This window comes from Mytilus galloprovincialis, chromosome 10, assembly GCF_965363235.1.
Source record: "Mytilus galloprovincialis chromosome 10, xbMytGall1.hap1.1, whole genome shotgun sequence".
Taxonomy (NCBI): Eukaryota; Metazoa; Mollusca; class Bivalvia; order Mytilida; family Mytilidae; genus Mytilus; species Mytilus galloprovincialis.
Window position 1 is genome coordinate 20,209,924 of NC_134847.1, and position 15,951 is coordinate 20,225,874.

Here is a 15,951-nt window from a genome sequence, read left to right on the forward strand (position 1 = left end):
CTCTTTATTTTTAAATTTTTTGTGCAAAAAAAAAAATGTTGTCCCTACCCCCCCCCCCCTCTTTTTTTAAGGTTTGCATTAAGGTTTTTTGTTGTCAACCATGTGTCAGTCATTTGAATAAACATATTCAACACAAACACCAACATAAATATAACATGTTAGTTGGTTTATATGGTGGAAATGGTCTGGTATGATAGCAAACATATAAAAAAATTGACCTACATGAACAGTTTACACCCCTAATATGACCCAATTTGAATTATCCGCCATTGATTTAAAATATGTTTACCCAGAGATATTTTTTCTTTAATGATTAGCTAAATACCTAATCTTTAAGTGTAGTGAGTCATGTGTTGGCTATATTTCTGCAAAAAAAACATTTAAGGGACCAAATTTGGTCGAATTTGACTCTTTTTGCTTAAGATCCACAGTACCTAAAATAGCTATTAGCTCTGACATTCTATACTGTATTTCACCGTATATGATTTACTTTAATAAATATATCTTTATAAGGCATATTCTGTTGTTCATTTAATGGTAAACTATTAAAAGCTATCTGACATAATAAATGAGCTGTTCATAATTGAAATTTGGTCATTTTAAGGTAAATTTTTCCTTGGTTGCTAAGGAAAATTATGTTCCTTAGCAACCGACAATAAAGACTGGGATGATTTTAATGTGATTTTTATGAATAATGCAACTAACTTTGATGTTAGAGGTAGTTTTTCTATCACATTATTTTTTTTATGTGGCCAGCTGTTGGTTGATGCATACAGAGAATTGATGTTAATGTTTCCTGCATATCAGTATCATTGGGATTTTTTGTAGATTTTTTTATTCTGTGTCAGACAGGATGATATATTATTTTATCGAATACAAACGTCGATTTCCAAAGAATGTGTAACCCTTTCTTTTTTTTCATTAAGTATATTATTCTAAATGTTCTTTTTGCCGACTTCTCATAATTCTGTTTTTCAGGGAAAAATTTAACATTGATAAAGTCATTGTGTATTCTGCTTTAAGGCATTAAGTTGAGAATATAACTTTTGACTTTAGGTTCGTGTTGGAAAAATTGCTAAATAGAATTTAATACCAATTTTCATTTCATATAATGAAGCTTTTATTCTTAAAAAGTAAAATCACAAAAATACTGAACTTGGAGGAAAATCAATTCGGAAAGTCCATACTCACATGGCAAAATCAAATAACAAAACGCATAAAAAACGAATGGACAAGAACTGTCATATGCCTGACTTGGTACAGGCATTTTCAAATGTAGAAAATGGTGGATATCAAAGTTTACTATTTTTTATATTTTATTTTAAATTTGTATGTCTATAAATAATATTGTACGTATAATCTAAGGCATGAGCATCGCCAACTATTGAAGGTCTTAATGTTATTGCTTAAAAGTAAAACATACTTGTTTTATTACCCTTTGATGTCTATTTCTTACTAGATATTCCTTATGATATTCATTTTGCTGCAGTAGTTTTAAAAGAATGGGATGTTTGCATGCCTCATATCTTGACTTACATCTAGAAATTGACAATGCGGATCGATTGAAAAAAAACCTTTACGACAAAAGAGATGATTTTAGCTTCCCAATTGAGAGCTTTCCATTTATATGCAGTAGCGCCTGCATACGGAATATATATTATCCCAATTGATACGATATTCCCTGGCTTGTATTTCCTATCATGATATCCTTGATAGAGGGTTGCTGCTCTCAAGGAAGCTATAAAATCAAGAGTTCCAAATGATAAGTAGAAATCATCACTTCGTAAATTTTACGGACGACACCGCGAATTGGTTGACCGTCATATGGAATAACCGTTTCACAGATGATATCAGATATGTTGCTTATGTCGTAACTACAATTTACTTCCCTTTTCAACACGAATATGACCTACCGAATAAGAATATTTACCAGGTGTGAAATAAAATGAGCAACACGACGGTTGTGGAGCAGGATCTTCCTACCCTTCCGGAGCACCTGATATCGACCCCAGTTTTTGGTGGGGTTCAGTTTGCTTAGTCTTTAGTGTTCTATGATGTGTCTGGTGTACTATTATTTGTCTGTTTTGTCTTTTTATTTTACCATAGCGTTGTCAGTTCATTTTCTATCTTCGAGTTTGACTGTCCCTCTGATATCTTGCCTATGTTGCTAGTTAAATAGCAACTATTAGACATTCATATCATTAGGTTAATCGACATCCCTTATAAAATATATGTAACAATCGAAAAGATGTTTAGTTTCAGTTTGTTTTGCTGTCTCGGATGGGTTATTAAACAACTATCAAAGAGTGGTAATGAAAATATAAAAAAATCTCCTGTCAAACATTGATAAAATAATTGCGTAACAATATGTCTAATTATGTATATATAGAGAAATAGTACATATGCACTAAGCCACTTACTCAACAAGCTGTCAATAAGGTTATTTAGTGTATACTATTGCGAAATCACTAAACTAAATACATGTAGCACACCTATACATATGTGTTATCAAATGTATTAGGTAATTTCCAATCATAGGCGAAACATAAATACTTTGAAGGGAATTTTGAATATATATTTATATCATTGAATTTACATTTAATGTAGGATGATTTTGAATCCGTTATTTTGATCGGCAGACAATACCATGACAACATTGAAACAACACATATACAGGAAAACTAACGAAATATTGAAATTAATAGTAATTTTGGTGTTGTAGCATTATAATCAATCAAATCAAATCAGATAATTTACTTAACAGTTTGTTATCAACATGTATTAACACAAAACATATATACATGTACATACATATCAAACATACACAATAAAAATGAAATAAGAAATGAATGCTTAATTCCCAGTTTTCTTTTCATAATTAATATTATTGTAGAAACAATGACCGTGTGCAAATTTTGAGTATGAAGTTAGACGCTTTCACAACTTACCTATCTAAAATGCCTAATAATCAGGTATCCTTAGAAAATCAGTATAAGATCAGAAAATCTAAGGTGTAAATTTAGAATAGAACATTAACATACAACTGTTTATAAATACGGTAATAAGAAGAACAACGATAGTAGCATTCATTCAATAAAAATAAGGTGCATTATGTCTACATGGGCCAATTGAATACAATATACAACAAAAATCACACAAATGTCACATCTTTCAATACAGTTTAATACATAACATTATAAGAATTCAAAACAACATTGTGTATTTAATAAAATAAAAACAATCTGTCCTGTTATAAGTCACTGATGAGTCTTATGTAGACGAAACGCGCGTCTGGCTTACTAAATTATAATCCTGGTACCTTTGATAACTAATTATAAAGAAGAAATTTTCAATACATAATCACACATTATCTCATGGTGTTGTCATTGTTTTATCCGCATTCCATGTTGATTGACGCCGAATGCATATGATTTTTCCATAGCCGGGTCGAAATTCATCGATTTGTAAGTGGTTTATTACTATAATGTTGACCAGTAAGATATGTCTGTGTCTTAACTTAATAGTAGCGAAATGTTTCATGGTCTAAGATCTAGTCACCTGATCTGTAACTTTACTGTGTGTATCAAACTCCCGGCTATGAAATTGTGGCTGAGTGTAGATTCATATGACGAACGGTGCTTGCATTAGCAAGGAACACTAACCATGTCGACGCAACCGGTTTCTATCCATGACGGTCATACAAGTGAAAGGTTTAGCTAGCTATAAAACAAGGTGCAATCCACTATTTTCTGCATAAGAAAATGCCTGTGCCAAGTCAGGAATATGACAGTTGTTATCCATTCGTTTGATGAGTTTGGGCTTCGGATTTTGCCATTTGATAAGGGACATTCTGTTTTGAATTTTCCTCGGATTTCAGCAGTTTTGTGATTTTATTCTTTTTTTTGGTTCTTGATAAAACTTTAGTTTTGTTGGTAACCTTAATTGTATCTTCTAAATCCATTTTTTTTATTTGAATATGGAGTGTTATTTTCTCTTAATTTTCGTTTTTGATTTGTAACTGGAAATAAGCTAATATAAACTTTAAGACAATGTATCATGTCGATATTTTCGTAATAATCCGAACATGAATATGACTCAATTGTGCCAGCCTGAGATTTCTATTTGATATGACAGATGTTAATGTTATATTAGAAATTGCACATGCAATATCTGTGGAAGTCAGTCCCTGAGACATGGCTTCTTGAAGTTTTGAAGTATAACTTTCGAACCAGGTACAAAGTAAATATTTGTATTTAGTGGTGTTATATTACCTAAGATAAATTTTTCATCGCAACGAACAAAAAGAAATCCAGAGGATAAAAAGAAACATCTCAATTGACAACGTAGATATATTGTATCTCCTCCATCCAAATCACATTTTTTTTTTAAAGTAAACTATTATAGGTCAAATTAAGTACGGCCTATAACACGGAGTCTTGGTTCACACCGGTCAGCAAGCTATAAAGGACACCAAAAATGACTAGCGTGAAACCATTCAAACATGAAATCCAACTAATTAGTCTATATAAACAAGAGTGCACACACTGAAATGTCTCGCCTTCTTTACTAATCATTGATATTATGTTGATAGTCCTAAGTATAAAGCTTGATTACAACTGTCACATAAACTTAACATTAACCAAGATAGCTAAACAAAGACCAATGAACCATGAAAATGAGGTCAAGGTCAGATCAGACATGTACAGCTAACAAAGCTTCCATACAACAAATATAGTTGACCTATTACTTATAGTTTAAGAAAAATAGGCCAAATCACAAAAACTTAACACTGTGCAACGAACCGTGCAATTGAGGTCATGGTCAAATAAAACCTGCGGGACTGACATATAGATCATAATATATTTCCATACACCAAATATAGTTGACCTTTGGCATATAATATTAGATAACAAGACCAAAACTTAAAAACTAAACTTTGACCACTGAACCATGAAAATGAGGTCAAGGTCAGATGACACCTGCCAGTTGGACATGTACACCTTCCAGTCCTTCCATACACCAAATATACTAGCCCTATTACTTATAGTATCTGAGATATGGACTTGACCACCAAAACTTAACCTTGTTCACTGATCCATGAAATGAGGTCGAGGTCAAGTGAGGACCTTGCAAGGTACGCACATACCAAATATAGTTATCCTATTACTTATAATAAGAGAGAATTCAACATTACAAAAATTTTGAACTTTTTTTTCAAGTGGTCACTGAACCATGAAAATGAGGTCAAGGACATTGGACATGTGACTGACGGAAAGTTCGTAACATGAGGCATCTATATACAAAGTATGAAGCATCCGGGTCTTTCACCTTTTAAAATATAAACCTTGTAAGAAGTTAGCTAACACCGCCGTCGTAGCCCGGCGCCGCCGGATCACTTTCCCTATGTCGAGCTTTCTGCAACAAAAGTTGCAGGCTCGACAAAAACGGGAAACGAGAAACACTTTCGAACCACAACAACAAACAACAACCACAGAACAACAGGTTATGATTCGAGAGTGTTATGCAGTATATATGCAGATTAAATCTTTAAAGTGACTATGAAATGAAATATTGATAGATGTGTTTTACGAAAATAATATTGATTGATGGATTATTACTGGTTCAACGTTAAGTGTCAAATATTCCATCTATATTTAAAAAAAAAATTGAATAAGGCTTAATTTTGCTTTGCAACATATCAGAGTTCTTTAACAATGTGTGGAGAAAGTGGCATTGCCACTACACGAGCAACTACATATATGGTATCGTATATAAAGTCCCTACATGACGTGGCTGATTATTCAAACATCCACCAGAGCCAAGTAATCGCCCGGTTTCGATTGGATAGGGTTCGGTTTCCATTATCTTATTTCTATACCAAAGTAAAGGAAATCCATGTGCACTTCATCAAGAACACAAATAATAACATTAACGGTACCAATTTTCCTGCACCAGATGCGAATTTCGACTATACATGTCTCTTCAGTGAGCTCGTGGCCAAAATATTTGAAATCCAAAGCTTATATAAAAGATGAAGAGCTTTAATCCAAAAGGTCCAAATCTGTGAAAGGAATGAGAGCTTTGCATGAGGGAGATACATTCGTTAATTTATAATAATTTCTAACATTTTGTAACAGCAAATTTTAATAACACAAAAAAATCCGTATTTTCATGCCAGTACCGAAGTACAACTGTATATAGATGCGATTACAGAATCATTAAACTAAGCAAAACTCCGTACATGAAAGATATCATGTGCACTCGGTAATTTCCATTCCTGAGTGATATATTAATATCTGAAGGGGAAGGCTGTATATAATCTTTCAGACTCATATATATACGTCTGAGTCAGTGACAACCCTACAACAGATGTATCCATCGGATCGTCATCAATGATGGAGATACATGGCTGTGTACATAATGTATGTACAACTCGTCTAAACATCAACCCAACAATGTGTTAGATCTGTAAATTTGCTTTCGCAAATATATATCAAGCGTAGTAATTGATGGTCACGAGACTTTATGGTGTTATCTATAAATAGAAGTTCGAAAAATACATTAAATAACATTAATTGGAAAACCAGTAATAAATTTTAAAAAATATCAATAATAGTGGAACAACATGTGAAGTACTGGTACATTTAAAAAAACAAACTTCCCATGCTCTAAATGAAATACAATATCTCATATTATAGAGTAAAAATTTGGGAATGTAATAATACATTTTTCACTGCTTCAATTTTCTTAAGATTGCATATTCATAAAAAAAAATATCATTTACAACTAATCTAAATGTTATTATTCACTTAAAAGGGGTCGAAAGATACGACCGAGAAGGACAGTCTATCTCATAGATCGAAAACAAACTGACAACACCATGGCTAAAAATGAAAGACAAATAATAGTACACATTATTATCCATACGTTTGATGTGTTTGAACACCACCTGTTACTTGAAAACACCCTTGTAAGTGCTATGTGCTTGATTTTGCATTACCACCCCATTTAGGTATAATGAACTGATTCAGACTAGTAATCACCTCAAGACAGTCAAATGCTGTCAATCTCCATTCCCTATTGGAGTAATACAATCCAATAAGAAAGTCACGTCTAAATCAGCTTTTCTTTACCCACTATCTGGGATGTCAACGATCCGTGACTTACAACTTTTGATGATAGAAACCAATCCAACGTTGTACAGTCTACATTGTGGTCTATGTAAATACCAACGTCAGTATATACTCCAAACCCCGTTATGGGTGGGGAGTGTTATACCGACTGATGTCCGCTGGCCTGTATCCTATGTGTTAGATAATGGATCGCATTTTTTCTGTCTCTCGACTTTGGTCCTGATAATCCTTCATGTCAACGTTACGACCGAGACTCATCGACAAGTAATTCATCATCGTGGTTAGCGGTTAGCATGGATGTGCATTGAATGGTTAGTGCAAAATTTATTGTAATGTTGTGCTCAGTTGCACATTTAATTATGCATTGCGAACGAGGTATTTTACCTTGCATTTCGATGCATGTGCGTTGTGTATTCTATTAAAGGTGTGTTAATTGATATAAATGGGACAACTGCATGATGGTGATACAATATTCAGTTAAGCACTTGAAATTCCGATTATTCATATATGGATCGATTGATCTCCCATTACTTACTACAGTAGCAATTTGAAAACTGTAATAGAACCATGAAATGTGGGTTTGACCTTCTTTTGGCCCCTCTCTGTTGCGGAAATAAGCTGATCAACTGTAATTGGTGTGTTGTTCATTAATAATTTGAGGCAATACTCGAATATTTGTTTGTTTTTCTGTTAAGTATGATTTGAGCATTACACAGGGTTGTGTCTTCCTGCAATGATAAAATGTTTATGACCTTGGTACATGAAATCTTCTGTAAGTATATCACCTATATTAGAGTGTTGAGTGGTATGAATTCCAATCAAATTTGCACGTTTCTTGACATTGCTTTTACTAACTGGGAGTAATCTTATAGATTACCTTAGCCGTATTTGGCACGGCGTTTTGGAATTTTGGGTCATCAATATTCTTTGGCTTTGTACTTGTTTGACTTTACAACTGTTTTGGTCTGGGCGTCGCTGGTGAGTCTTGTGTAGACGGGGCGTGCGTCTGGCGTGTTAAATTGTAATACTGGTACCTTTGATAACTTATAAGGTATACTTATATCGTTTACTATATTTCTGTTTTTTGTGATAATTTCAATTAACATTTATTTATCAAAAGGTTTTTTACCCTGTATTGCTTTTAACATATGTTTTTTTATGTATGTCTTGTTGTTCCACTGATAAATATTAAAAAAGTGAGGGTTGAGACAAAAACACTTATTTGACCTTAACATAATTATCATGTGGCTTTCAGATTTCTGTACATTGTTGTCTTATGCCATATTTGTTGTATATCATGTCTTTATGGTCTTTGTAGTATACCATAACTTTATTTTTTTTTATATTTGGAGAATTTGTTGTTGATGTTTTTCTTTTTGATTTATTAACAATTATAAACTTTGGAGTGAACCTATTGTTTGGACTGTACATTGCCCTTTTGATGTCTTCTGGCTGGTTATGTCATGGTACCTGTTCCAATACGTTGAGTTATAATCTGATAATATGCAAAATATATGTAGGTCTAAGTTAGAATTGTATTAACTTTGGTAATACATATATCATTTAATCACCCCTTTTTTTCCCTATGTTTCTGAATTTTCTGCCTACATAGAAATAAGAATAGAGTTCTAAATATATTTTAGATAATTTATCTGTTTCTTAACAATTATATTCAATTAAATAAACAAAACAATGCAGAATACAATAAACAAGTCAAATAATCTACTTATTGTTCATTTAATAAATATAATCACATTTATAAGTTTTCTATCACAATGAATACACACTGTCAAATAAGAAAGAATAAGCAATATAAAATATTTACAATAATTTATTAATTTATTACACATTCCCTATGCTTAATTAACAACTGCTTAATAAAACCAGTTAAGTATTTTTTATATGAGATCCAATATATTTAAGTTCTGTTCACTATTATTTATGATCATTTATAGGCATACATATTATAATTAGAATATTACATATTTTATAATAAAAATAGTTTTCTTTTATTACTTTGAAGCAAGGGAGTCATTAAAGATAACGAATCAACAAATTACACACACAGATTTATAGTATCAAAGGAGGACTCTATTTACATTTTTCAATTATTTATGTAAAGTATATATTACATTTGAAATGCCCATATAAAAACATGCGAAACACAAAATGGACAGTAGATATATGATATCTCACTGTTCTTAATGGTCTATGCACCCAGTTTACTTTATTGTAAATCATTTTAATTTTAAAAGGTTAATAAAAGTAATAATATGATGAATTTCATAACGTTATTTATTTTATTTTATTCTTTTAAAAGTTAAAAGCCTTCTTCTCATCGAAGACTTACTTTAACTGTGCCTTTAATTTCTTTTCTACACACTGCACATGATGAACATGCAGGTGCACATTGAGCACAACAAACCAAGTGTCCACATGGTAGAAAGGTAATCGATCTCTCATTCTCACAACATATAACACAAGATATCTTCTCTTTATATTCTCTATTCTGTTCTTCAAGTTTACGTTTAGCTTCTGCAAAACAAATAACAAATCATTTTAAGTTTAAACTTTTAGGAAATATGGTATTAAGCTGTTACATGTACATGTAATGCTTTACTTCTATTTTTATTTAGTCCTTATATAACACTAATTAATAATCCTTAGTTGTGTTTGTTCTTAAGGGCAAAGCAATTGTCTGCCTTTTTAGTTATTTTCTCCTTTTTCAATGTCTTGCCCTAAAACGTCTTTTATAACTGTAGTTCCCAGCCGGTTTTAGTCAGCCACATACATGTAGAAACTCTTTCTTCTGAGTCAGTTTTCAGCTCTGCTTTGCCGTTTCTTAGATTGTTCTTTACTTTGTAAAACAAATTAGAAATAATTTATATATATGGATATTTAAGCATTATTCATTCAATGTTTCCACTGCTTTTGTTATTTTCCTCCCCCTTTTTACCTTCATTTATCTTTGATTTGTCCATGTTAGGTTCAGAAACTTGTTGTGTTGGTATCATTACTTTTTCTCCTTTTGCCTCCATATCCATAACTAAATTTGCAATTCTATGTCCAGTTAAACCACTCAAACCTTTAAAGTAATAAAAATATCCTTGGTAAAAAAATCTCATATTTTTGCAATTGCGCTTTGAACACTCAATAATTTTTTTTAATCTAAATAGCAAATTTGTTTCGATGGTTTGGCTGTTACTAGAATTCTTATTACAAATAGGACATCACATCCTATTGTTTACAGTGATGTTGTTTATAGAGCCTTAACTTGCGATACAATCAATGTAAACTGAGAAATCCTTTAAATTTTTCAAGGTTATCAGTTTGACTTTCACAATGAGATGAGACATTTAAAAAATGCTTTTACCAGTACTAAAATTGATTTTGTTATAATAAGTTAAAACATATGTATTGCTATTGAGTTATGAAAAGTTATTATCTAGTATCCTGTGGATGCTGTATACTTGTATTGCACAAGGTTAAGCTTTTCTCAATAAACTGTACACGTCCGCTTTATACATGTTATACTAAATCCATTTATCGTGTACTGATTTATATTATAATGATTTTTCTTTCGTTGTTAATGGATTTGAACTGTGAATACTCTTAGATGGGGAGGTCATCTCTCTTGTTTTTGTGTTACTTATTTTTTGTGCTTCATGCCAATCTGATGACTTGAGGCATTTTCAAACTCATTTTATCGTTGTTTTATAGTATAGAAGCCCAATCATTATATAATAATTACCATGTTCTTTTATAATGTTATCTACAGCTCTCTTTACAATGCGTGGTAAGTATCCCATTTCTATAACACTCTGGGCAGCACTAGATAGAAGTGGGTTCTTCTGTAAAACAGAGGCTGGATAAGATTCAATGTTTTCTCCGTCTTCTGCTATATCTGAAATTATAAAAAATATTTTTTTTCAATTCAATAAAAAAGTCTTTTATATATTTTATTCAGTTTCAATTCAATAATAAAAAGTCTTTTATATATTCTATTTTCAACTTAATATAACATGTATAATAAGGCATTTAAATATTTCTTTTAACACAGGTTTAAAATATAATACATTTTATTTAAGTTTATATTGGATAGAAAATCATGTGATATAAACTGACCTGAATATGTAACAGTTCCGTCTGCTTGAGCACCATCTCTCGTGTCTGACTGACCAAGAGCTTCTTCCTGAAATCACATATACATTGTATATAAACAAAGGTTTCTAAACTGTACATTGTCAATGTTTGTAACAGTTATTTTACTTAATAAGTCACAGGAAATATAAACATATCTAATTCTAAAAGATTTCGTCAAAACGTTTTCATGTTAAACTTAATGAACGGATACTGTTTGGCAGCAGCCCGCCGTCCATCCTCAAATCAATAACCTATTTTTCCTTAAAAATCCCCGTTTATAAAATCACTAATGATTATTAGTTTTATATTAAATGTTAGCACATACTAGTACTTTCACCAGCACTGATGTAAGTTGAGAAATTATTACTTTGTATGCCAGGAGTAATTAAGAACAGTGAAAACGACAACGATTGGTGCTTCGACGGAATAGAATTTTTTCATAGATTATAGCAATGGAGAATAAATAAATTTTTCAGCACTATATATACATACCAACTGGACTTTCCTTACAGCCTCCTGTACAGCATCAATAAAAGCTTGTCCTTTCTTTAATTTCATATACTGACAATTAGGAGACCATCGACAGTGTTCCACGTAAGGGTCGTCATCATCCTCCCAATTCCTCAAACCAATACCACAGTGAAAACAACGTACAAAATCTTGGTTACCTAGCAACATAGACATAGATTATTTAGTTGTAATTTGCATACAAAAAAAAAAATGAAAAATAAAGAACATTGAATATATTTAAAAATAGAGAAAAATGTGCATGTTCTCATAATGACATTCTCAATATGCACGAAATATTTGCTTCTGGGTATTGCGCAAACAACAATCAATGCAAACTAAACACAGCCATATTTCATTAAGTTGAAATTTAAAGAAAGATAACGAATATCCTTGACAAAGTTATCTTTTGTTGATAAAAAGTATAATGCATGCATTTCTCTCAGGCTCTCTCAATTTCATCCGCATGCATTATTATATTGATCCCTATGTAGCCCTGTTAAACAACGCCCTCAATTGGCACTTGCAACATGTTTAATCATGATAATGCAACTTTTTTTGTATCTGGAAAAAAAAGTTGTGTTGATAAAAATAATCTTAGTTTTTCTTTCGATTTCCTGTTTTGGTTTTCCCGTTAATTTAAATATATTTGGGATTTCCAAGTGATTCTGTTAACAATACATTTATGAGAAATCAATACAACAGTAAAGTTTCATTTGACATTAACAAACAAAAATAGCTATTGGGTAAACGTTAAGGAGACAGCAACTCAGAAATAACCAAACTATGTATCTACAAATTGCTTCCAGTCTTAAACAAGACAGGCAAGTCATACAATATCACAAGCCTTATATCATCAAACTAAATAAATTCACCAGAAAAATCACTATCAGATGATTAGGTCGGTTTTTTTTTTAACCGATTTCAGACTTTTTCGTAAATATTGTCAAATGTCCCACACCTGTGCTTTGTGGCACCTGATTCGTTAAAGCCACTTACAGAAAGTATTCTATGAAGTTACATTACACTTACTTATTGCAAAAAATCCAGCATCACTCATGGTCTGAGGACTCCTCACAGGAGCTGTTGAATATGCATATGACTGAATTCTCTGAGCCTCGTTCCTATAATTAGCGTATTTTGAGTTTTCTAGTTTAATCTGTGCATGTTGTTGGTTGTGTCTGGTATTCACGTGAGATTGGGGTCTGTTAAACACAAAACTTGAATCCGATTCATTCATTGAAAGATTACTTATTTCAGGCACTGAAGTTTCGCTATTTTGAAAAATATTATGTCCATTACTAGAATTATTAGAATGCAAAATTGACTGATTATTTTGACTATTCGTTCTGTCATTTTCGTTTCTGTGTGAAAAATTATATCCAGAATTATCAGTGTCTCTCGCATTAGGTCGATATGAAAAATTATATCCATCACTTTCATTGTCACTGGTGTTATTGCGATGCGAAAAATTATATCCACAATCATTGGCTCCCACGTTATGTCGATGCGAAAAATTATATCCAGAATTTGTATCATTGTTGCTAGAAGTTTGTCTAAACGAAAGATTATATCCAGGACTAGAATTAGCTGTCACATTTATTGAATTTCGATATATACCGTGAGCACTTCCATTGGTTCCAGTAAATGTAGTTCTTTCACTTAGTCTTGAACTATCACTTGGATGAGACACTTGTCTAGATTCATCTCCACTAAAGGCAAAGTTATCTCTTGAAAGACCATCAGGAAATATTGAACGCTGTGGATAACTTCTCTGATTAGAATGATACGAACCACTAAAGTCATTCAGTTGGCTACCCGGAGGTAGACTGTCTATTTCTATGTCTGACATGTTCTTATATTATTTTTGAAACTGAAAAAAACAACCAAAAACAGCGTGAATTGCATGTTTCCTATTTCATTTACAGTAAATAATGTGTTTAAATTCAAATGAGGTTCTTTCAGTTATAAATTAAGTATGAACGTAATTTTATTATTTATTATTATTTTTACTTTGACATTAATTACAATCTCAATTGTCACAGAGCCGTATTTTATATAATATCGTTCCTATTAGGCCTAAAGGCATTCATACAGCCTGTCAAATTGATGATCACCGAATTGACTTACACCAAGGATTTATACAATAAGACCATACTATACAAATCATTGCTTATTTGAACGTATAGTCCAAAGTAGAAAAAAGTTAAACAAAAAACATTGATATTTCATATATATATATAGAATATTGTTTACACTTAAAGCATTGTAACATTTGTATTCGCACTTAACGATGACCCTATTCATATCCAAAAGAATTAATAATAAAAACCCAATTAGTAATTTCTCTCTTTAATATCATGCCTTAAAATTCAATAACTCTTTTATATATGTCAAATCTAAATCTATAAATAGGCACTTGACAATATATTCAAAATGGCGTACATTTGATTAAGAAAGCTTTCAAGTCGTAACAAGCCACTCTAAATAATTCGCAAGCAATTGATTACTTGAAAAAACTAGGTATAAATTAACAAACTTTTTCAATACGAAGAAACAAAAAAAACAAAAAAATACAACAGGACATAATTCTTCCTTAGTCAGTGCGCGATCAGATTACAAATATGTGCCTTTCAAAATGACTGTACAGTACTGAAATGTGACGTAATACACTTTTAAATGCTACATATATTTTCATTTTTATCATGAACTCCTTAATAATCTTTGAATAACATATTTTTCTAAAATAAATTTATACTTACAACTTATAATTCCTCCCTCTTACAACTGTATTACAGATGTGTAACTGGCGTTGTTTGTCTGCCCTTCGGGGACGTTGCGTGAATTGTAATCTAATAATAGATTTGGAAATTATTAAGTTAAATATAGAAAAATTAATGGAAAATCCCTGTTATAAATAGATAATACACGTTTTTGAAAATTTATATGAATAGTAAAAATATATCAGTGGTAAGAGGTTGAATCATGTTTATTGTTATTAGAGCCTTTTTATTGTACATATATGTCTACTGTAAATAAAATTTACTTTCTCACTCACAATATGATATGAATGTTAATTTTGCAGGTTGTAGATTTATTTTTGATGTTTGGGACAAGGGTACTTATCTATGTACGTAAGCAGCGACATTCATCGTGGGGAGTGTTTTAAATATGATTCTCAATGTTGTGATAAAAATTCCCTTATAGTTTAACAAATGAAAAATAGTTACCATTGAAAATTAACAGCAAAATTAATACGAAATTACGACACTGAAAATTCAAAATAAATTCTTGATCCAGCCTATCGATGTGTTTTTTACGTTTTTTTTTCCCGGTTTCATATACATATTAAAACTCAAAATGATTTGTTTCTCTCAAAGGAAAAAAACTGTCATGCTCAACAAAAAAGATGATGCTTTTAGAACTAAGAAAAGCAAAGCATTAAAAAGATCAGTGTGATCAAGGTTAGGATTTGTATAATTCTTTGACAATGAACACCGTGTATCATCAGTACACCGGATATAGGTACTAACCAAGCGGGCATGATCGATTTTGACCTTACACGGTTACGAAAATCTTTGTTTTGCTTTATCAATATTCAATGTACATTTCTCAACATTTGAAATTCCTGCTCCCAAATAATTTTCGCATCGATTTTTTCCTATTCATAAAACAACTTTGATATTCTAATAAGAACAATTAACTTGTACATGCGCAAATAGTTGTGAATGTCAACACCAACTTTCAATTTCGAAACAGTTGTTGAGACATTTACATGTTTTATCTGAAAGAAACCTAATACAGGGCAAAAGTAATAGTTACCAATCATAAACCTACCTGTGATTACTTATTCCTTGAAACTTTTTGGGTAATAAACGAGTGTGAAAATAAAGTTTTTGTGTACGGTGTACAACAACTTAACTATGCACCGTACATACGGATTTATGTGGTCATCTAAACACCGTACACAACGCTTCTTCAGGGATAAAATATCGGAAAATAAAATAGGTATGAAAGATTTCAATGCCAATTATTGAAACAGCTATACTTATTACACAAACACATTGACCTTCTATCAGAAAAAGAGTTGCAATGAATATAGAATTATATCGGATGAGACGAGGTCCAACTTCTTTGAAAAGTATTTGCACATGCTTGTACAATGTTT

General features: G+C 31.6%; 1 protein-coding gene across 1 annotated transcript; it reads right to left on the reverse strand.

The window, feature by feature from the left end:
• Nucleotides 1–8,853: 8,853 nt before the first annotated feature.
• LOC143047128 (baculoviral IAP repeat-containing protein 2-like) lies at nt 8,854–14,638 on the reverse strand. Its single transcript, XM_076220080.1, has 7 exons — nt 14,546–14,638; nt 12,816–13,656; nt 11,769–11,944; nt 11,259–11,325; nt 10,885–11,037; nt 10,090–10,218; nt 8,854–9,668 (listed from the first exon to the last, which is right to left on the reverse strand). The coding sequence occupies exons 2-7, from the start codon at nt 13,633–13,635 to the stop codon at nt 9,469–9,471; spliced, it is 1,545 nt and encodes a 514-aa protein (XP_076076195.1). The 5' UTR covers nt 13,636–13,656; nt 14,546–14,638; the 3' UTR covers nt 8,854–9,468.
• Between the last annotated feature and the right edge of the window lie 1,313 nt (nt 14,639–15,951).